Source organism: Cotesia typhae, unplaced genomic scaffold (assembly GCF_013202065.1).
Source record: "Cotesia typhae breed Kobodo isofemale line unplaced genomic scaffold, CoteBio_Ctyphae scaffold_121, whole genome shotgun sequence".
NCBI lineage: Eukaryota > Metazoa > Arthropoda > Insecta > Hymenoptera > Braconidae > Cotesia > Cotesia typhae.
The window spans coordinates 4,215,688-4,240,016 of NW_027423773.1; the positions used below are offsets into that span (position 1 = coordinate 4,215,688).

The window sequence follows — 24,329 nt, forward strand, 5'->3', positions numbered from 1 at the left end:
TTATTTTTGAATTTCACCGGGGATCAAGCTCTCTATTTTTACGTTTGAATTCATAGACTTATCTCACGCTGAGACATTCTTAAAATGAGACGTTTTTTTTTTTTTTTTTTTTTTTTTTAATAAAAATTTGCATTATATTTCTTTAATTTTCAATCAATCAATACTTTATTGGCTCCATCAAATATTTTTAAAAAATTAATCATAATTCTATTAATAAGAGTAAAAGGAAAAATTTGTAATTTTTAAAAATTAGAGAAAATCAGTTTAAAAATACAGTACATTGTATTCTTTAAGAAGAAATAACGAAAATTCATAATAATTATTATTATTTTCTTATAATTAATAACAATAATAATTCTTCAAAAAATAAGTAAAAACAGTCAACCATCTAAAATACATTAAAAAAAAAAAAAAATGCGACATAAACCCATACCGGGTTAATGGCCGCCGAAGAGTTTTGACTTAACTCTCTTTGACCTCGGGTAAGTTTAATAGCGGCATAAATTTATAATAAATCACTCACATATAATACGACACCCGTCTATATATTATATATTATCCCAGAATTTATTATTTATTGTATTTTATTATAATTAAAAGGAATATCGGATGTCCATGGTCCGAGGATTGTTGTTCAATTTTAGCAATTCCAGTCATGCGATTTGCCATAGGAGCAATCTTGGGATGTGGTTCATTTGCAGTTGACACGGAAGATCTGTGTATAAGTAAATAAATAATAATAATAAAATCCATTTGCACATTTAAATTGTCTCCGGTGAGTTTATATATGTATATATATAGCTTGCATTACGGGGGTACTTGAGTGGAGGAGGAATTAAGAAAGCTGGATGTAAGGTCACTGTGTGAAAATAAATAAAACAACAAATGAAAATAAGGAGGCTTGCAAAATAGTTTCGAAGGCCGGTCATCGTCTTTTGTAGTGCTGTATTTTTTCAAGGACATTTTTAAACTATTTTTCACTACTTTAAAAAAATTAATTAATTTCATAATTGTTAATTTTGTATTTCTTCGAATAATTCAAAGAAGAAATATTAAAAATCTATAAATTGAAACTTAAGATTAAAACAAATAAAATTCTTAACAGGTTTTAAATATAAGTGATTGGATATTATAATTGACGTAAAAAATTTATCATAAAATTAATTGAATTATAATTATTACAGACATAAAGGTAAAAACGTAAGGAGATAAAATTTCTGGGAAATGATACAATCGCAGAAGGAAATACTCGGACAGAACTAAAAATAAGCATAAAGGGAAGAAAATAAAAAATAAAAAGCTTATTCAACATTAACAGAGATTCAATAGGACGTAAATACGTTCATTAACATATTAACTTATTCTCGAATCTTGCAATTTACCGGCTTATCGTTTCCTTGTATATTAAAGCCCCATAAAATCAGATGGTCCGAGTAAGTCCAATAAAATAAATAAATTTTAACATCCTGATTCGAGACGTTGCTTTGTTTACTTGGCGCCAAACACTTTCTTTGTTCCGCTCGATTCAATCGAATGTTCATAGATATTCTGAAAAAAACAATCAGGGATTAATCAATAGTGATAAAAATTACATTTTTAACTATGGACATTAAATTTTATCAAACAAATTTAATGTAATAATTTGATTTAGAATTTTTAATTAATTGAGTGAAGACTAGTTCTAAAAAATTTCAGTAAGAAATGTTTAATAATAATTTGTTGGAAAAAAATAGAAAATTTCTTCTTTAAAATAGCCGGGAATTGAACCCCAACCTCATATGTTTAAATGTACTGAATTTTATCTCACGCCACGATACTTTCAATTAAATATTCATTCTTTAATAGAACTTTAATTTTGTACTCTTCTTATAAATCATAAATAAAAAATTAATTATAATTATGATATTAATGTAAGTAAAAGTAAAAATTTGCAAATCTAAGAAATAAATTGTAAAATGAAGCAACTTGTTGAATTTGTAAAGAAAAAAAAAAATAACAATTTGTAAGAAACAAAAAGAACGTTGATTAAAACATTGTCGGGATACGAACCCTGTCTTTTCACTGTCGAATTATTTCTTTCAGACAAATTTATGGTTCATATGTTTTTAATATTTTATTTTTTTTATTCCTGTTAAATATTAACTATAATTATTATTATATTGAAATTTGTAAAATCAAAAATTTTTAATTTTGAGTTTAAGAAAAAATTAATTAAAAAAGTCTAAAAAATAATTAACCGACAGGTCATCCCTGGAACTTTCCGTTTTTTTTAGCTTGAAACGCTCGAAAATCTTCCTATAGGTGAATTTTTGAGCTCGGAGAACTCAAAAATTCAGAAGTTACGTCAAAAAAACTATTTAGAAACTTTGAAATGGCTATAACGTTTGAACACCTGGTTCGATTTTGATTTAATTGGTGGTATTCAAAGCAGTTTTTTAAGTGCAAAAATTGTTTGTGAAGTCTTGAGTTGATGGAGTAAAGAATTTAAAAGTTATATGAAAATCAATAATTTACAAATTTTTAAATGGCTACAACTTTCGAAAGCTTCATTCGATTTTGACTTACTTTAAGTTAAGAAAAATATTTCTGAATACTGGAATTAATTAACCAGGTATTATTTTGAAAGTTATTGCAAAAAAATTAAAAAAACATTAATTTTTTAATTTTTAAAAAATTTAGAAAAAAAATTAATTTCCAAAAAAATTAAAAAAAAATAATTTTTTGGTTTTTTTTTTTTTTTTTTAATATCTTTGAAACGACTTGACCGATTGACTCCAAAATCTAATCAGCTCGAAATCTCAATGAACACTTTCGAATGCCGTATCGTTCATCTTGATCGATTGATTCGTTTTCAAGATATCGTACGAAAAAATTTTATTTACATCCATAAATATATACACACACCGCCAGACGTCTAGCCGGAAATAGTCGCAACGGCTATTTCGAAAAACTCGCATTTTCAAAATCGGACCGTAATCTATAATTTCTTACTTCTGAAAGTTATTAATTTTCAAAGCGGGAAATTTAAAATAATTTACTGTTTTTATTAAGAAGAAATAATAATAATAATGTCAGAAAAAAATCTTAGAGTCTTTAATATTACCGACAATCAAACCTCGTTTTTCCACGGTTGCATTTACAGACTTTTGCTTCACGTTAGGGCACTTTTTTTGTAGTAAATTTTTTTTTACCAAAAATTAAATTTTATATTTCTTCCAATTTGAATTTTTTATTATTTCTATAAATTATTAATTGAAAAGTCATTACCGTTATGATATTGATGAATGTGAAAGTAAACATTTTTAATTCTTAAATGTAAGAAGAAATAATAGTAGTAGTAATAATAAAAATTAATTTATTATAAAATCAAATCATAATTCTGAATCATTTTTTCATTGAAGAATCAATAAAAAATCGATAATTCCAAACATTCGAGAAAAGCAAATTACTAAAATTCAATAAAAACCCGATTAATATAATTTCCAGAAAAATAACTAAAAAAAAAAATCCATGACTACCCAGCACCTACGTCACATAGATCGAACTCGAACTCGTTATATTATAAATAGAAATAGAAATATAAGAAAAAATGCGCTGAATCAGAATCAGAATCAGAATCTGGAATAGTTTAGTAAGCTACGTAGCCGTCAAGACTTATACTTATTAGCTGTTACAACCAAAGTGGGAGAATAAATAAAAGTAAGCGTGATGGCACGGTATCCGCGGAAGTGGGGTAAAATGACAAACCGGAGCACCGAGCGTTGTCTACTCACGACTACGACACACGATATTATTATTATTATCATTATAATACAGAATATAGAATACAGAGTAAGAAGTCAGCACAGAATAAGAATAAGTGGGAGAAATAAAAGGCTTTAAGGTAAACCAACACAGTGTATGGAGATGGAGAAGCCGCTTCCACATCCACCATCCAGCATCTTTGCTCCAGTACTCGGCTGCTTTTGGATCCCAGCGAACCTTTACTCGCGATCTGTCTTTCAAACTTTTTTCATTTTCTACCTTTTTTTTTGTTGTTCTTTTTTTTTCTTTATTGACATTGAGCAATCCCGGATACGCGGTCATGAGATCAGGAACCGCGGAGGCTCACTTTGCCGAAGATAATTAATATTTATTCATTTTGAACACGTTTTTTCGGATTTTCACAATGTGAAATTTTAATTATGGATTTATTATAATTGTATCCGACATTAAGTGTCAAGTTGTTGAAAAGTGTCTACAGAAGTAGTGATAAAGTCTCAGCTTCCGAGTATTTTATTAAATACTCTGTACTAATAAAAAATAAATTAAATTAATGTATCATTAAGTCAAGGCCGCTAAATAATGATTAATTATTATGAATTATGATAATCACAATGTGTAAATTATTAGATGCGTAAATTAATGTGCGGTAATTAATTAATTATAATAAGACTTATAGGAAGGATTTAAATTATTATGTAACTGATGATTATTCACCTGAGAAACTCCGACGATGTCTTCGAAGAAATCTCCTGCGCAGCGAAAATTGTCCTCGAAAAGTGACCCCAAGAAATTAAACGGCAATTACAAGGGAGAAAAGGTTGAGAGATGCAGGGGAAGGTGCAGGGTCCAGTGGAGCGAGAAGCATGTCAAGGAAGGCCTGGTGCTGGTCCAGGAAACTCAGCTGGCTAGAGTTGTCAAGACTAGACCTATTGCCGAACATTATGAAATCGATCCTAAGCCATTTGCGAGGTTTGTTTAATTTCATAAGTTTTTTTTTTTTTTTTTATAATTTAACAACTCATGACATGATTCATGATAGGAAGCATCAGAAAGTGCTTTACGACCGAAAAATTTTGTTCGTCTCATTTCAGCAACTATTTTTATCATTATACATTTGTTAACTCACGAAATCAAGATATTTTGCATATCAATCAGAGATAGTCTAATCTTAAAAGTCTGGGTTAAATACGAAAGATATGAAAAAATAATAAGAAACTTTTCTTGTAGAAAATTTTATTTTCTACCAAAAAATTCCTTGTTAATTTCCATTTTTTTCTTATCATTTAGCCAGAGTTTCAATTTCAAATTTGATTTCAATCGTGTCAGAGTAGTTCACGTATTTAGAAACTTTGAAATCTAAATTCTGGTTTTAATACTCAAGGTACGAAAAAAATTAGAAGTTAACTTTATTATAGGGAATTTTATTTTCTATAAAAATGGATCTTATCAGTTTTCCTGTGTGTCTCATCTTTCAGCTAGAATCTTAAGCCAGAATAACTGATATCTTAAGTTTCAAGAAGAGGCTTTAATGGAAAAAATACAAATTCTTGGATTCTTGGGTAGTAGAAAAGTTCTACTAGAATATATGTAAAGCCAGGACTTTTTTGGAGTTTTTTAGACCATAATGCGGCTCTTGATCGAATTTTTTATGATAAAAATTTTATAAATTCGAGGTAATAGTCACTTGATCGAATTATTTTCCGATTTTGATCTAAAAATCTTTAAATTTCGATTGAAATCGAGTTTATTGATAAATTTTCCAGTTTCCAAATTTTTTACTTACGTGAGTTAATTTTGAACACAAAAGTCCGATTGACATTAAATTTTATGTGTATATACTTAAATATATCTACATTACAAAAATAAAATTAAGAAAAATTGAGTTTTAAAAAATTCTCGGTGCGTATAACCCCTTAATTATTTTTAGTTCTAATTTTTTTTCTGAATTGAGGTTTTGATTGAAGAAATTATTTACCTCGTTTAACCAAAAAAAAATTTTTATTTCTTCTTTTTTATTTTTTTGTTTTATTTGTAGTGTGTTAAATAATGCCCTTGAATTTCTTTAGTATATTTAAATTTTTAGTTTCTCTTGAGGATATCTATCAATTTTATAATACAATTTTTAAATGATGGAGAAATATTGAAATGTCGAAAAATAAGTGAAAATAAAATTTAATAAGACAAGATTAGTTTTGATTGGGGAAATTATTTACTTAGTTTAACTAAAGAAGAAATTTTTGTTTCTTCCTCTATAATTTTATTAAAATTCTTTTCGACAATCCACGTGGATTATCGTTGATTTATTGTTTGTTGAATAATGTCCTTGACTTTCTTCAGAATATTTGATTAAGTTATTAATTCGTGACTCCGAATAATTGACGGTTAGCTAAGATAGTGACAATGAAAAGGTAGTGTAGGAGTTACAATAACAAATTTTTAAGGTCGTTGACGTCATTGTTCTCGTAATAATTGAATTCCACCAACGCAATGACCTGAGGATGTTAATGAAATCTAAATATTATGATTTTAATAATAGTTTAATAAATATTTATGATAATGATAATGGGTGTTTTTTCAGAATTATTTACCTCTAGTCTGGAAACTCGAAATTTATTCACCCATTAGTTTAGCATCACTATGAAGTATGACAATTTTAATCAACTTCTAGTCATATTTATCCATTAGACATTTATTTATATTCCAGATGATTAATGATATAATTAGAGTATTTTGATTTGCGTTGGCGTGATTTAAATACGTTATTTTTAATTGAGACAGGTCAGAACCTAAAAAAATAATTAGTTATTAATTTATTCAATTATTCAATAACAGGTTAATTATTAATTTTTCATAATACGAAAATTAATAGACATCTGACAGTTTTTATAATTTTTTAAAATATAAATTGTTGTGAAAAAATAAAAAACTAAATAAATTTTTTTAAATATCTCAATACTAAAATTTATTCTCTAAATTATTTTAAGCTTTCATTTCGAAACTTTTTTTATTCAAATTCTTTCGAGATTCAAAAATACGATTTAAAAAGTTTATAAAATAAAAATGAAGGTTAAGGATTGAAGATACGAAAAAAATTATAAAAATCCATTATTGTAGAAAATTAAATTTACTTTAAAAATAGTTCTTATCAATTTCTCCGTATCTCCTACCATTTAGCCAGGATTTCATTAAAAAATTCAATTTTATAACTGCTTGATTAGATCACATCTTTACGTATTTAAAATTCAAAATTCTGAGTTAAATATTAAAGATACGAGAAAATCACAAGAAACCTTTTTTGTAGAAAATTTAATTTTTTTAAAAAAATTTTGCATTAATTTTTTTATATTTTATATCCTTCAGCCAGAATATTAAGTCAAACTTAAATTTTAATTAAAGTACTAAACAATAATTTTCGAATGAAATGATATTAAATTTTTTAAAAACAGTTTTTTCCAGCAAATTAAAACCCAAAATTTCTAAAATTAGAAACATCTCTCTAAAAAATATTGCCAGAAAAAAAAACAATCTTTAACTAAAAAACATACAGAAAAAAAAATTAACTTGAATCAAGAGAAAAATTCTTAAACCAAGAAAACAATTTTAAAGAGTTTTATTGTCCTGAATCAAGACGAAAAATTCTTGAATCAAGTAAAATTTACTTAGATCCTGAATAATTTCTTAGTTTAAGAATTTTTTTACTCAAATCAAGAAGATGAAATTCTTCAAAATTATTTACTTCAAGTGAATTTTTTTTTTCTGTGTAATAAATATCAATAATTAAATGAGATCAAAATGATAAAACGCTTGACTAATTTGAAATGAGCTTGAATGTTTACAACCGTGAAGACAGTGCGTATTAATTTAAAACAATTAATCTTCCCAGTAATTAAATAATCCGATAAATATTCCCGGCTTAATAAATTAATCCGGCACTCGACAGTCAAAAAAACAATCAATTAGCAACAAAACTTCGATGAAGAGAGGCGTGAATCTTAAATCAAGTCCTTTTATGGATCAGCTATTAATTTTGTTGTGAATTTTCGAAGCCTAAGTTAAAAAAAATGAAACCGCATGAAAAATTAAATTATTAATTTTTACAGTTTAAAGGTCGAGGGTAAAAAATTTGAATAAATTGATTACGATCGGTATCCGAAGGGAATTATATTTTTATTTATATTAAAAAGATTAAAAAATATTTAATAAAATAAAATATGATCCATAGCCTTGTCAGGCGCCGCGGCGCTGACCTTGTAAGCCTTTAAATATATAAGACGTTTTTTAGTTGAGAGTCATATGATATTAAGAAATAAATAATAATATTTGAATTTATGTACTTACTCGACAATCAATCATGCTGCATTATTTATCATTATTATTATTATTATTATTATTATTATTATTATTATTATTATTATTATTATTATTATTATTATTATTATTATTATTTTGTTATTAAATGCTCAGGGGGGTTATCCCCGGAGTCCGATTCTCCGAGGGCCCAGCCTGAGCTCCATCCGTTACTGCTGGACCACTCCGCACAACAAGGCGGTTAGTGATCACAGCAGGCCAAAGTCATTTCCCTTAAGAGACGGAGAGAACCAAGTAAAACAGCCTTCTGCATCCTAACTGCCAAGAACTCAGCTTTTGATGAGCAAGCTGGAACTTTGGCAAGTGAGGATACAAAAGACTGTTTCATCCCTCCTAGGACGCCAACAATCAGGACGACAAGCTTGACACGGTAACCTGGGTAAAGTTTGCCAATTTCAAACAGGAGATCCTGATATATTTGTCTTTTGTGCTCTTCTTTGGCTGAGATGTTGTATTCAGCCGGGGCCGAGAACTCAATGACATAAATGTCACGAGTGGCCTTGTCGAAGAGCACAATATCAGGTTTGTTGTGATCTATCCGCCGGGTTGTTGCAAATGGCATGTTCCAATAAATTTTGCAACTGTCATTCTCAACAACCTGGGGAATATCTCCTGGCAAATAAGGCAGCACTGGTGTCACGTCAATACCGTAGCAATGACGAAGATAGTAGTACAGTACTCTCAGGGCAGCATTGTGACGCTGGATATATGCACCTCTCGCCAGCACTGGACATGCCGACAAAAGGTGCATAAGCGTCTCCGGATGTTGTCTACAACTCCTACAGGACGTGTCCGGAAGCTGCACCTGGAGCACCTTGCTACGGTACTCAAGAGTGTTAATGACACCATCTTGGCAGGCAAATATGAACCCTTCAGTCTCGGACATCAGGCCCGCTGACTTTAAGAAGGAAAACGTCAGCTGGATGGACAAGCCATGATCACGCACGTGTTTAAAGAACACGCTGTGCATGGACTTGTCCATCAGTTCGCCAAGAAGTAGTTTTTCCTCGGCGTTCCTGATGACGCTCTTAAATTCCTCCTTTCGGAGTTCCATAAGAGCGTTTATTTCTCCAAGACCAAGGGTTCTTGCCGCATATATTGCTGCCTTATACAAGAATGACCCCTTATGCGCATTTTCATGTTTATGTACAATTTGCACAAGAAAGTCATCCTCATCTGCAGTGAAATTGACAACTTCGTGTGTTAAACCCAGGACCAAACGGTCGTGAAGCCGCTCCAAACTCTGCAAACCTCTCCCACCGATGGACCGGGAGAGGTATAATCTGGCGACTGATGAATTGGGGTGCATGCTCCGATTCATATTAATGATCTTACGGGTTTTGATGTCGAGATCTCGTAAATCCTTTCGGGCCCATTTCAGGACACCGAAAGAGTATATTATTATTATTATTATTATTATTATTATTATTATTATTATTATTATTATTATGAGTATTAATATTGTTAGTTTTGTAATTTAAAATAAAATGATTGTTATTTTTTGCAGCGGCCAGTGGGCAAAAGTTTATCGTTGCCGATCAAGATCAACCGGTACTTTATATGCTGCGAAGTATTCATCAAGAACACGCTTCAATACTGATTGTAGTGCTGAGCTTCGTCATGAAATCGCATTATTGTCTCTTTGCTCACAGTCACCACGTGTTGTACGTCTCCATGATGTTTATGAAACTCCTAAAGAAATTATTTTAGTTATGGAATAGTAAGTTGTTTATTTTTTTTATTTTTTTATTTGTCAATTGCTCAATAATGATTATAATTTTTTTAATTGAATTTTAGATATTTTTAATTACTAAATACGAATTTATGTTGATAATTTGAATGCTTTCATTGTTTTTAAAACATTGATCAAATAAGGATTGGCTAGGAAGAAAAATATCTACAGTAAAAAATTTTGCGTCATTGCGTTAAAAAATTTTATGTTAAAAATTTTTTTATTAAATATTTAATACAATCAAGTGTAAATTTAACACAAATCTTTTCGATGCAATAATGCAAATTTTTTTACGGTATATTGACAATTACTAGTAAAAAATATTTATATGAAAGGACAATTCAAAATTAATGAATTAATCGATAGTTACTAGTATTTAATATAATTTTAGGATTTTTGACTCTAAATTAGGAATTTATCTTGATAATTTGAATGCTTTCATTGTTATAAAACAACAGTTCCAAGCAAATAGGTTAGAAAGAAGAATATATTAACAATAACGATTGTATTGACAATAATCATAAGAATATTTATACGAGAAATGAAATAAAAATTAATTAATTAATGAGAAATTAAAAATTTTTAAATAAATTTGGAGTGTTTTTAATGAAAAAATAAAAATTTATGTTGATAATTTAAATGCTTTCATTGTTTTGAAACAATGGTCATATATGGATTTCATATGAAATTAAATTTGATAGATTAATGAGTAGTTAACAATATTGAATATAATATTGGGTATTTTTAATAAAAAGACAAGAATTTATGTTCATAATTCAAATGTTTTTTTTTTGTTTCAATGCAAAAAAGTTAGAAAGAAGACTATGTTAATATTGACAATGTAAATAATATTGATAATGACTAGTGAAGAATGTTTGTTAATTAAATTGGTGGATTCATGAGTAGTTATCAATATTTAATTAAATTTTGGATATTTTTTAAAAGAAAATACGAATTAATGAATTTAATTTGAATACTTTTATTGTTTATAAACAATGAGAGTAGTAAGGAAGAAGAATGTCTCAATAATAACAATGACTATATTATGATATTGAGGGTAACTACACGGCAAGAGCAAGATGACACTGGATATCATCCCAGATTATACTGAGTGAAAAAAATTTTCAGATAGTAGCTAGTATAATCCAGATTACAATGAGTATAATCTGGATTATACTAGCTACTATCTGAAAATTTTTTTCACTCAGTATAATCTGGGATGATATCCAGTGTCATCTTGCTCTTTCCGTGTAGTGAAGAATATTCGTGCAAGAAATATAATTCAATTTTGTAAGTTAATGAGTAGTTAACAAAATTAAACTAAATCTAAAGTACTTTTGATTATGAATTATGAATTATGAATTATGAACCATTTTAAAGGAATTATGAAGAAGAATATATTAGCAATAAAAATTTCAACTTTAATGATATTAACTATAACTAGTGAAGAATGTTTTACTTAAGAAATTTAAAGATAATTAATAGGTTATAAATGAGATGATGAGTTAATCATTTATTTTAGTGACAGGTATCAATGGACTAAAATCAGGCATTTTAGCGACGAGAAATTAATTTTTTGTAAATTTTAAACAATTTTATTTTTTAGCTGAAGAAATAAAATTTTTCTCAGTGACTCGTTGAAAGAAAGTTTTAGGGTCGTCAAACTAGCAGCGGTAAGGCCCATCTTGGACGGATATTAATATTGAATTTTCGAAATCTAAACAAACAACAATATTCTTAATGGAGCAACTAATTAGTAATAAAAAAGGAACAAATTTAGCATCACGAATAAATTTTGTTGCTTGAATAATAAGTCAGTACATGATAGACGAGTCCATGCTAGCTTGACAGACCTGAAAGTTTTCTAAATTTGAAAAAAAATAATTTTAAATAGCCAACTTGTGAATTTTCATCCAAAATGGTTTTTTCCCAAATCTAGAAAATTTTTTTTCAATAAAAAAGTTACTATGAGAAAAATTTTTATTTCTTCACGAAAAAAATAAAATTGTTTAAAAATTTCAACACATTAATTTTTTATTACAACAAACATTGCTCACTTTTTTCAAAAGAAATTTTTTCTATTAGTGAACATCAAAACATTTAGATTAAAAATAGAAAAATTTTCGAAAAAAATTTTTCTTTAGTAAGAAATTTACTGTTTTTAATTAATAAATTTTCTATCAATGTATTAATCAACACAAAGAACTAATTATTTGCTGTAAAAAAATTTATTTTTTATAAAAAATTAATCAAAAAAATCTAATGTAAAAAACAGATTAACAAAGAAGATAAATAATAATAATAATAAAAATTTTTCACTGAAACAGTTAGAATAAATGAATTTTTGATTTTTCAGTGCACCAGGTGGTGACTTACAAACGCTAATAGACGGTGACTTAGTGCCACTAGAAGGAGACGTAGTAAATTTTGTAAAACAGCTGGTAGAAGGACTCGCCTACCTCCACGAGAGAAATATCGCCCATTTGGATATCAAGGTAAGACACAGTAGGTAACACAATGTGTGTAAGGTGTAAGATGACCATTCCTATTCCGGTCAGCTCAAGACAAACTTATACACACGTGAAAGGTGTTTAAATATGAATATACAGGACACTTTGCTTATATTATTATTCACATTAACTTCCTTGTTTTCGATAAAATAACCCGGATATCAATAAAATAATAATAATAATTAAAATTTAATTAGATAAATCTAAAGGATATTAAATTCCCTTAAAATTGATTAGCGAAACTGGAAAAAAAAATAAAATTCATTCTTTTTTTTTTTTCTATAGATTTTCTATAGATTTTGTTATTATATTATTGATGATTGATAATTTGGAATCTATATTTAAAAAAAATAATAATAATAATTTTTAATTTGACGATAATTGTTGACTACAGAAACCAGTTTGTTAAAAACAATAATAATTTATCTAATTTTTTTTTTCGCTTTATAAAAATAATACAACGGTGTCTTTTCTTTGTCAGCGAATTAATAAAAAATATTATGTTAATAATACATATCTTGATATCAAGCTCACTTAGTTATTTACTGGAACATTAAAAAGACGGGTTATTAATTTCCGTGTTTGTATTTTGATTTTACGACTCAGATCCAACAATCAAGGATAGGTTGTTGTCTTGCTGAGCGACCATACTGTGCGTGGTGGCTTTTAAAGTAATATAGAATTTAATTACCACCCGGACTCTTTACTGGTTACTGTTTACTGTTTAATGTTCTTATTCATTGTGGCTTGCTTTGTTTATTTCTTATTTTTTGTGAGCATGCTTTTAGTTTAAAAAATTAAAAACAAGTTAAAGAGTGACGACGCGGACGCGATTCTGCGATAACGAGGGAAACAAATTCTATTTCCATTTACAGAATCTTACTCAAGACAAAGGAGCTTATTCATTAGTTTAATTAATTATAATTTACAATTATTCTGACTAATTTTTAGTTTAGTAGTTGCTTGTCAATTATTTTTTATTAATTGCTGGTGAAAATTAAATAATTTATTCATTCGTAGGTTTTTAAGGTATGATGATTTTTAGCAGGTGAAGAAATATTGATACACTCTGAGATGAACAAAGAAAGGGATCATAGTCATTAAAAATCATAAAGTCAAAAGCAGAAGATGTATAGATTCTATTTTTTTTTCAAAAAATCAATTGGAAATTATCTAATTTTTTAAATCTGGGTTAAATACTGAAGATATGAAAAAATCGTATGAAATCTTTCTTGTAGGAAATTTTATTTTTTACAAAAAAAGTCCTTATTAATATTCCATCTATTTCTTATTATTTAGCCAGCATTTCAATTTCAAATTTGATTTCAATTGTCTCAGAGTAGTTCACGTATTTAGAAACTTTGAAATCTAAATTCTGGTTTTAATACTTAAGGCACGAAAAAAATTAGAAGATACCTTTATTATAGGGAATTTTATTTTCTATAAAAATGGACCTTACCAGTTTTCCTATGTGTCTCATCTTTCAGCGAGAATCTTAAGCCAGAATAACTGATATGGAAAAAATACAAATTCTTGGTTTCTCCGGTACACAGAGAGAAAAAAAGTCTTGAGTCAAGCGTAAATTTTCTTAAATCTATAAAATCTTAAGGAAGACTGAAAATTTCTTGAATAAATTTAAAATTTCTTGAACGAAGTTAAATTTTTTTAAGCTAAGAAAATTTCTTCTTGCTCCAAAATAACTTCGGTCTTCCTTATAATTTTCTTGGTTCAAGAAATTTTTTTTTTCTGTGTAGTAGAAAAGTTCTTCTAGAGTATATGTAAAGCCAGGACTTTTTTTTGAGTCTTTTAGACCATCATGCGGCTTTTGACCGAATTTTTTATGATAAAAATTTTATAAATTCGAGGTAATAGTCAATTAATCGAATTATTTTTCGATTTTGATCTAAAAATCTTTAAATTTCGATTTAAATCGAGTTTATTGATAAATTTTCCAGTTTCCAAATTTTTTACTTCCGTGACTTAATTTTGAACACAAAAATCCGATTGATATTAAATTTTTTGTGTATATACTTAAATATATAATATAATAAAAATTGAGTTTTAAAAAATTCTAGGTGCGTATAAACCCCTTAATTATTTTTAGTTCTAATTTTTTTTCTGAATTGAGATTTTGATTTAGGAAATTATTTATCTCGTTCATCTAAAGAAGAAATTTTTATTTTTTCCTCTACAATTTTTAAAAAATTTTTTTCGGACAATCCAAATAGATTATTGTTGATCTAATGACCTTAACATTCTTTAGAATATTAAAATTTTTTAATTCTATCGAAAATATCTGCCAACTTAAAAATAATGCATTTTTTAAATGTTGAAGAAATATTAATTAAAACTCGTTAAATTAATAAACAAACTAATGCGTCAATATGATTGATCGATGAACTAAATATGAGTCGAAAAATAAATGAAAATAAAATTTAATAGGACAGTATGTCGAACGATTACTGAATATATAGTACATTAAGTTAGTGACACAGGACACCATATACGATTTATGGTAAGCCTGGGGTTACAAGTCACACTTAACTTGTAAGTTCCACATCGTCATTGGCAATGCTGCTTCTGCAAGTTTAACCTGCTATTGCTGCTGCTACAAAAAACATAATCACCATTACATCTCCAACATTAAAATATATATATATACTTCGACGTGATACCCATTTTGCTTAAGACCGATTACCGTTTTATCTCGACAAATAAACGACAGACAACACCAGCAACATCAATCGGTTCTGTTTCTGTTTCTGTTTCATTATAAATCCCTGACGGATCTTCCTTTGATCTTTTATATAAATCTTATTGCTATAAATAAATTTATAACTAAATATGGTTACAATAAACATTTAATTATTCTTACTGAATGTATCTCTTAATTAATCTCAAGTTTTTTCAAAAATTTTAATTCAGACGTCTTCATAAAAATTTTCTTTAATTTTTATATTCTTCTCTGTTATATAACTTTAATTAAAATGATTTTTATTTGTAAATTACATTTAATTTGAAGTTTTTTTAAAAACTTTTCACTTCAATGTTTTCATAAACATTTATGAAATTTTTTGCTATTCTTCTCTATTATATAACTTTCGTTAAAATTAATTTTAATTATAAATTTTTCACTTAAAAGACTTCATGAAAACTTATTATATTTTTTAAAATTATTTCTTTATCATGTACCTTCAATTTAAATTATTTTTAGTTATGAATTACATTAAGTTTAAAGTTTTTTCAAAATTTTCTATTTAGGCTCCATAAAAATTTATTATATTCTTCTTTAATAATATATAACTTCAATTAAAATTAATTGTAATTGTAAATCATATTTAATTAAAAGTTTTATGAAAAATTTTTAACTTTAACACATTCATAAAAATTTATTAATTTTTTTGGAATTTCTTTTCTATTATAAAACTTCAATTGAAATTAATTTTCATTGAAAATTATATTTAATTTCGAATTTTTATCCACATTTTTCCCTTATAAGTCATAAAAATTTATTATTTTTCTTATGTTCTTCTTTAACTATAAATAACATTTAAAAAAAATGTTTTTAAGAATTGTAAAGTTAAAATTTTGCGTAAAAATTAATTACATTAATATATTCTTCTCTATGAAAAAACTTCTTTATAAAAAACATTGAATTAAATTAATAATGACAAACTATCATTATTTTTTCTTTTTAAAACTTTTTATTTACATACCTATAACTTATCACAAAATAAAAAGCTTGTGTACAACATTTATAACAGACATCAAATTTTTATATTTAAATCGTAACATATAAAATCAAGTTGTACAATCTTAATAGTACATAATAGTGGGCATAAAAGCGTTTTCTCTAATTTAAATGCGAGTAGATCATTGACCACACCCTAGTTAGTTCTCCCCCGGGTCTCGGTGAATCATTTGCTACATTTTTACAATTACTTTTATTCGTATTATAGCAAAAAATAACCACTAAAAATTAAGAGCGGGGAAAACGTAATAACTTTGTATTAAAAGTTAGCTTCATTATTATAATAAATTACTATTAATTTGTTTGAAAAAAAAAAAAAAAATAGAATATTTATTTGTGAATGTCGTCAGGAATTGAACCCTGTTCATCAATATTTAGTTAATAAAGACTTTACTCCGTGCTAAAACACTTTTTGAGTTAAATCTTTTTAGTGAAAAATTTTATTTTACATTTCTTCAAATTTCAATTTTTATTTTCCCGTTTAATTATTAATTAAATATTTATTGTGATTCCGATATTACATTTTTAATTTTTAAAATTTAAGGAGAAATTAATCTAAAAAGAATAATTATTTTTATTCATTTAAAAAATAATAATAATAATAATAATAATAAAGGCGTTGTCAATAGGCAGTTACGACGGTAACCACTCAATCGTCTTGATCGAGTCTCGAGGGCAAAACCAGTAAATTCCCACGTTCAAGACTAAAAAAAAACCTGTACTGACCACTTTTATTTATATTTATATTTATATATATTAACCTTTTTTACTTTATATAATATAATATTGTGTCAGAGACTTATTGGAAAGTCAATGACTTATTATTTATTTCCATCTGTTTGTTATCATTTATCATCGATCAAACATTAATTAATAATTATTGTTTTCTAGCCACAAAATTTGGTGATGATGGGAAGCTTTCCTGAGTGCGATGTTAAACTGTGCGACTTTGAAATCTCTCGCGTTGTTCTTGAAGGCACTGAGGTAAGGGAGATCCTTGGTACACCTGATTATGTTGGTAAGTTTCATTAACAATACAATAATTAATATAAATATAATTTAAATTAACATACATTGAAAAATTTTGAAGATTTGTATAATTACTAAATTATTATAAAAAAAAATTAAACATGAAGAAATTAAAAAAAAATTACAAATGTGAATTCTTGAAAAAGTTTTTTTTTATTATAATTGTACACGAAAAGAACAAGATGACACTGGATATCATCCCAGATTATACTCAGTGACATCTGTGGTGAAAAAAATTTCAGATAGTAGCTAGAAAAATCTAGATTATACTGTGTGACATCTGGATTATACTCATTATAATCTGGATTATACTAGCTACTATCTAAAAATTTTTTGTACTCAGTATAATCTGGGATGATATCCAGTGTCATCTTGTTCTTTCGGCGTAGTTAATAAAATTAAAAAAATTTTTTTATGTTTTCTTGGTTTAGTTATTTTAAGGGGTTATTCTGATTCCGGCGTTCGAAAAAATTTTAATATTTATCATTTTTTTTTACACAGAAACTATCAGAGATATTAATATTAAATTTATCCAGCTTAATAAATACACTCTTGAATAACATAATAAATATCTAAATTTGTTTTTTTTATATTTTTTATATAAATAAAAAACCAGTAAACGGAGCTCCTCTAAAAGTTGGTATGTCGCTAAAGTACATGATAACTTGATAACGGCTCATCTGAAACACAAAAAACAAAATTATTTACTTTCAATATATAAGTAGTCATTGCAGCAGCTACTGAGATTACTATTTATTAATAAATAACAAAATGATGGACAAAAAAAAAACTGAAAAATAAGGCTTTTTTTACAGTTCTTAGTCCTAAAAAAATAGTACAAATTTTAAATATTAATTTAGTTGTAGCTGATGCAATATTTACTACTATGTATACTGAAAAAAATTAACTGGAATTAAGTGAAAAATTCTTAAATCAAGTATAATTTATTTAAACCAAGAAAAACTTCAGTAATTATTCACAAATGGAGTCAACCCATGCTGGGGCCATATTACATTTTTTTTTTTTTGACCAAATTTAACCATTTTTTTTTTCTTTAATTGTACTTTTCGAAAAAATAATATATCAAAAACATCAAAAAAAGATAAAATAAAAATTTTACCCAAAAACATGAAAGCCAATTTTTCTTCCAAATTTTAAAGGCAAAAAAGCTATCGAAATCTTTATTTTTTTTTAAAGATATTTTTTATCATAAATGCGCCGTAAAAACAAGTAAAATCGAAAAAAGAATTTTTTAAATGTTAATTTGCACCTAGTTATATCTCCACTTGTAAATAATAACCAAAATTTCTTAGTTTAAGAATTTTTCTACTCAAATCAAGAAGATTAAGTTCTTCAAAATTATTTACTTGATTTAATTAAAGTTTTTTTCCGTGTAGAATATTTGATTCAAATTATACTAAGATTTAACGGGTTTAAATTTTTTTAATGAAAAAAAAAAAATCTTACCTCAAGTCAATCAATGATACCGACACCATACAGAATTTCTTGAGGTTTTTCTAACGTTTGATTTTCTTCTACTCAAACATCCACATAAAAATCGTAAAATCTTTATGTGGATGTTTGAGTTATGATGGTCAGATCATTTTAAAATTTTAAGACGACATTTTTAGATATATGTACTTTCAAAGAATGTAAAAAAAATTTTTTTTTCGAAAGTTACAAACCAGAATGACCTTTTAACATATTTCTTTATTTATTGAATAATGAAAAATTAGATAATCTTATATTGATGAGTATTTACTTGAAAAATTATTCAGCGCCAGAAATCCTGCACTACGAACCGATAACCCTGGCAGCAGATATGTGGTCTCTTGGAGTAACAACGTATGTATTATTGACGGGGTTTTCTCCCTTCGGCGGAGAAACGGACCAAGAAACTTTCCAGAATATTTCATTGGGAGAAGTTGATTTTCCAGAAGAATTGTTTGAGGATGTTTCTACACAGGCGAAAGACTTTGTTGCCAAGCTTCTCGTGCTTGACCCTAGGTATTTCTTCTTAATATTTATAAATTAGTTAATAAAGTAAAGTCAAAAACTTTTAAGAGGTTATATACGCACTTAAAAATAGAAAAAATATTAATTTTTCTTTTATATTTTTTACCAAAATATTTAAATTGTAAAATTCCGACCACTCAAGCTAAAGATATCAGTTCTGGCCTTATATATACTCTAGAAAAAAAATTCTACTAGTGAGAGACAGTCGCCACCTGGCAGTAAAACCAAGAACTAATCTTCTTTCAATTATTTTTTTCAGTAATAAATTCAAGGATTGATAGTTACTTTATTTTTTTTGATTAATCGGTAGATAATATTTTATTTTAATAGAAATTTTTTTGAATTATTAAATTTCGATAAACTAAAGATATCAGTTTCAGTTCAAATTCTGGCTGAAAGATGAGAGATACGAGAAAACTAAAGAGAACCATTTATGTGGAATATAAAATTTCCTAAAATAAAAGTAATGAGCGTGTTGAGCCAAACTAAGTACTGAATAAACTTAGTAAGATATATTTTGGGATGTGCTAAAATGTAACTTCCGTGAAGAACTTTTTATAATTGGAATTTTGAGTTCCGCTTTTAACAGCAGCTGTGTTTAGGCATTTCCTGAGATATTTTGAGGTGAGACGGTAAATTTGATTTTTTTAGAATTTTTTAACAGAAACTTAGTTTGGGCATTTCCGTTGAAAATTCAAAATTTGGCCGGAAGTACCCATTTGAATCTCTTGTTAAAAATTCTATGAAAATCAAATAAATCCTATCTCCCCGAAATATCTCAGGAAATACCTAAACACAGCTGCTGTTAAAAGCGGAACTCAAAATTCCAATTTTAAAAAGTTCTTCACGGAAGTTACATTTTGGCACACCCTAATATATATTGTATAATCGGTAAATATATGTATAGTAGGTAACGCTTTGACTATACTTAGGCTAATAAAGTTACTCAGGACTTAGTTCGACTGAACAAGCCCATCATATGATTTTTTTGTATCTTCAGTATTTAAATTTTAAACTTTTTAAACACGTGATCTAATCTTACACAATTGTAATTAAATTTGGAATTGAAATTCCGGCTAAATAATAAGAGGTAAATGGAAATCGATAAGGACTTTTTCGGTAGACAATAAAATTTCCTGAAGAAAGGTATCATAATTTTTACGTATCTAAAGTATTTAACTTAGATTTTCAAGATTTGATCATGTCTTATTGGTTTGACAAAAACAGAATCTATTTTTATTTAGTTTTTGATTTGACGATTCTTAATCACTTTGATCATTCGATTATCCCTGGTTAAAAATATTGATTGAAAAGAATTGAGAAGCGGTCACTCCATGCAAACTGTATATATATATATATAGATATATACAAACAAAAAAATTGAAATTAATGAAAAGAATTCGAATTTCATCATTTTTAATTTATTTCAATCAATATTTTTAAACAGGAATCACGATAATATCTTATATTACCGTAATTTTATTGGATTTTTGAATTTCGATTAAGGAATGAAGATATCGTGCTCACTTCTCGTTAGAGAACTCTCCGGAGATCATCTTCAGAAGCGACAAATATCATTATTTGCCCAAAAAAAGAACTTATAATTATAGTTTAAAGTTACTTCTGTTAATATCAATTTTCATATTGATCAATCAAAATCTTCCTCAAAAAATAGTTCAAAAATCCCTTTTTTCCGTTTTCTAACTGTGCATAACCCTCAAACAAAGTAACTAATTCATTCAATCAAACCTAACCTAATTCCATACAAAGAAAAGTTCGGAAAATCCAAAAATTCTACCTGCGTATAACTTCAAACAAATTTCGTGCGCCAACAGCTTCTAAATCGTAACTTTGTAATCTGTTCACAGTGCACGTATGTCAGCAAAACAATGTCTGCGCCACGATTGGCTGCGAGCAGCACCAACTCAAGCCTCACCGCACCTCCGCAGGTACTTATCAAAGTCCCGTGAAGTATTACTAGAACGCGTCGTCAGCAGGGAGAACTTGCGACGCGTAGCTCTGATGAATCAGCAGCATCCATCAACATTAACATCAAGTCAAGCTAATCTGAGTGACCAACAAGGTCAGCTGGCCGACGGACTCAGTCAGAGTGAAATGTGTCTTCACATGACTACCAGCGTAAACCTTATCAACAGCCAGTGTTACAATCATCCAGCATCCGGAGATTCGCAGACTTCTTTGGACTCTTCACTAAGCCTGGCGACTTCCCAAACAAGCTTGAACTCCCAAGCCAGCCTAGCAACTAGTCAAAATTACCTTTTGAATGCCGAGCAAACCCTCGGACTACTCAACCAAGTACAAAGTCGTTCTCAAGCTAACTTGAATCACGCAAATCGCCGCGGTTTGCTCTCAAGAATGCGAAGTCTAAACCAAATCCAGTCCCAAGCGTGTTTGACGACTCGCTCGCCGCATCAAAAGGAGTTCATGATAAATCCTCTATTTGGAAGCCGGTCACGGGAAAAACTCTACGGACTTAAATGTCTGTCAAAGTCCCAGGGTGTCCTCAATATTTATCACAGCCTGGAGTCGATCAGAAAAATCACAAAGAAAGATAATAGCAAAAATACTCCTAAATATTTAAATTCCAGGTTTTCTTCCCGCGCTTTAGAACGTTGCGAGAGCGCCGGCAATGTTCTGACATCTTGCGACCAGAATTTTGAGACAAAAGACGAAAATCCCCGAGTTATCTCCTCGGAAAGCGAACCGACCAATCAGGAGTCAAAAGAAGAAAAGAAACTTGATGAGTCTGAAGAAAACTTGGACAGTTTGCAGTCTGTGGAGTCTGATACGTTGACGGAAGACTCTGATGAGATTGATCAGCGAATTAAACAGAGTGTTAGGCAGAATTCAGACATTTCTTCTCACTCTAATAATTCTGGTAATTCGGATGATAAACATTTTGATGAACCTTCAGAGTCGGAGAATGATGAGCCGAAATACACGGTCGCGCAATTGGTCAGTGCGTTTAATAAGCATCAGGAAGTTGCTTCTAAGTCTAGTTTGGAGGCGATAATGACTGAAAAGAGGGTTAATGAGGTTAATTTTCCAACTGGGCCTAAAGCGCTCAGGTTGTTTATTCCTGATATTAATATTCAGGAGCGAGGGATTGTCAGGAGAAAGACTAGTTACAAGCCTAGAAAAAATTGGGAAGAACTGAGGAAACGAAATGAGAAGAACGAAGGGTTGATTAAGGATTTGGACAATGACTCGGGGAATGAAGATGAAGATGATTTAGTTAGTGATAGAGGTAAGCATGCGGAGGGGGAAAACAAGAGCGAGTGGACGGAGTTGTTTGAAGAGGGGATTGAGGAGAGGTTTGAGAGGAATGTTGTTATTAATGAGAAGTATAAACAGTGTGTTAATGTTGCTAATTCTAATATGTTGAGTAAGGAGAACGAGTTTATTGGAGATGGTGGTAAAGAAGAAAGGAAATCTTTTAGTAGAGAAGATATGATTAAAGTTAGTCACAAGGAAGATGATGGTAAATCTTTTGATAAAGGAGGAATTATTAAATCTAGAAGTAAGAAAGAAATAATAAAATCTAGTAATAAAGAAGAAACAAATAAATTTTTTAATAAAGAAGAAACAAAAGTAAATGAAAATAAATATCAAAATTCACGTTTATCATATTTAAAAGAACGTATGCCAAATTATATACATACCGAGGTATTAGTTTGCCCGAAGGATGAAGAAGAAAAAAAAAAGGTTAAGAGAGACAGTTCTGTTAATTTAAAAGATATTTTAAAGATGGATGGTAATAAAGAAGCGCAAAAAAATATAGAAAAGTTGAGAAAAAGAACTTCAATTACTAAAATTATAGTTACAGATGAATTCAATAAATCTTGTGACGAAGATAAGACTAAATTGAGATTAGAGAAGGATAAGGGTGAAGAAAAGGAGAAAAAGATTGGTGAGGAAAAAAAAATATGGGGGAAAGTTTGCACTGGATCTTACACGCGAGCAATGGAAAAATTCAATGGGAAGAAAAATATCGCGGAGAATTTGAAGAGTAAGCGTAAAAAATAAATTTGAGTTAGGATTTATTTAGAAGACTGAGCATTATACATTGACTGTACTTAATTTGTTTTATAAGAAGAATAAAAAAAGTAATTGATTGCCTCGATAACATTTTATGGAAAGCCTCGATCTAGATTTTTTGTTGCCTTTTATCGATCTCGTTGTTTGTTATGTATGTCTTTATCGCAGAATTAAATCGTTAAATGTGTGTGATGGAAAAAACCGGTTGCGCTGAACAGTCAATTGAAAAATCGCGTCAATTGTGCGGTCAATAAAAAAAAGTTTATCTTTAAATTTAATTCTACTCAATTACACACACTTGTAATTAGATATTGGTTTTACATTTTTATCTTACGATTATATTAATAAATAACTAATTAAATATGCAGATCAACTTATACAATGCAATATAATATGTATATTGAGATTTTAATCTCAGTAATTTATATTTAAAAAAAAAAAGTTATTAAATGCAGCGTTAATTTAATCTCGTAAATTGTCTGTCACCATCAACATGATTGCTATCTTATTAATATTAAAATCATGTTACTGTTAATTATTATTAAATTACAACCAACTTTACTTAAGATATTGATCTGTAGACAAATAGGTAACAAGTTTTCTTACTCTAAGGAATTATTAATTACAATGTTCCTATTTTTTTATGAGTATATACACTGTGAGAAATTTTGATTTAAATTTAGAAAAAAAATTTTTTGTTGTTTTTTCGTTTTATCAATATTTTTTTTCTGTGTAATTTTTAAAGTTTTTTTTACAATCATTAGGTTTTAATTAATTCAAAAATTAATGAAAAATAATTCGGATAAAAAATAGTTATTTTTTTTTTTTAAATAAAACAATTGAAAAAGTTGTATTATAAAAATGGAATTCTTGAAAAAAAAAAAAATTTTTTTTTGATGAAACGAAAAAATAACTAATTTTTAATTTTTTAATTTTTACAGTGTACCCATTAGAATAATTCATTTAAAAATTTTATATTTTTGGATAATTATTAAAGAAATAAATGAATTTAAGACTTGAATTTACACTAATTTTAATAAAATTTTTGAATAAAAATATATATGTAATATTTTTTGTTAATCAAAACTAGAAATTCAGC

The 24,329-nt window shown here is 27.8% G+C and overlaps 1 protein-coding gene across 1 annotated transcript; it reads left to right on the plus strand.

Moving 5' to 3' along the window:
* Positions 1–3,904: 3,904 nt before the first annotated feature.
* On the plus strand, positions 3,905–24,318 carry LOC141533577 (uncharacterized). Its single transcript, XM_074252522.1, has 6 exons — positions 3,905–4,734; positions 9,641–9,853; positions 12,222–12,360; positions 17,018–17,144; positions 18,934–19,162; positions 21,040–24,318. The coding sequence occupies exons 1-6, from the start codon at positions 4,496–4,498 to the stop codon at positions 23,216–23,218; spliced, it is 3,126 nt and encodes a 1,041-aa protein (XP_074108623.1). The 5' UTR covers positions 3,905–4,495; the 3' UTR covers positions 23,219–24,318.
* Positions 24,319–24,329: the final 11 nt, after the last annotated feature.

Excerpts from the sequence above, each read along its gene's own strand:
- LOC141533577 (XM_074252522.1), top strand. The coding sequence starts at position 4,496 with ATGTCTTCGAAGAAATCTCCTGCGCAGCGAAAATTGTCCTCGAAAAGT. Across the intron at positions 4,735-9,640 it reads GATCCTAAGCCATTTGCGAG|CGGCCAGTGGGCAAAAGTTT; the intron begins GTTTGTTTAATT and ends TATTTTTTGCAG. Across the intron at positions 12,361-17,017 it reads TCGCCCATTTGGATATCAAG|CCACAAAATTTGGTGATGAT; the intron begins GTAAGACACAGT and ends ATTGTTTTCTAG.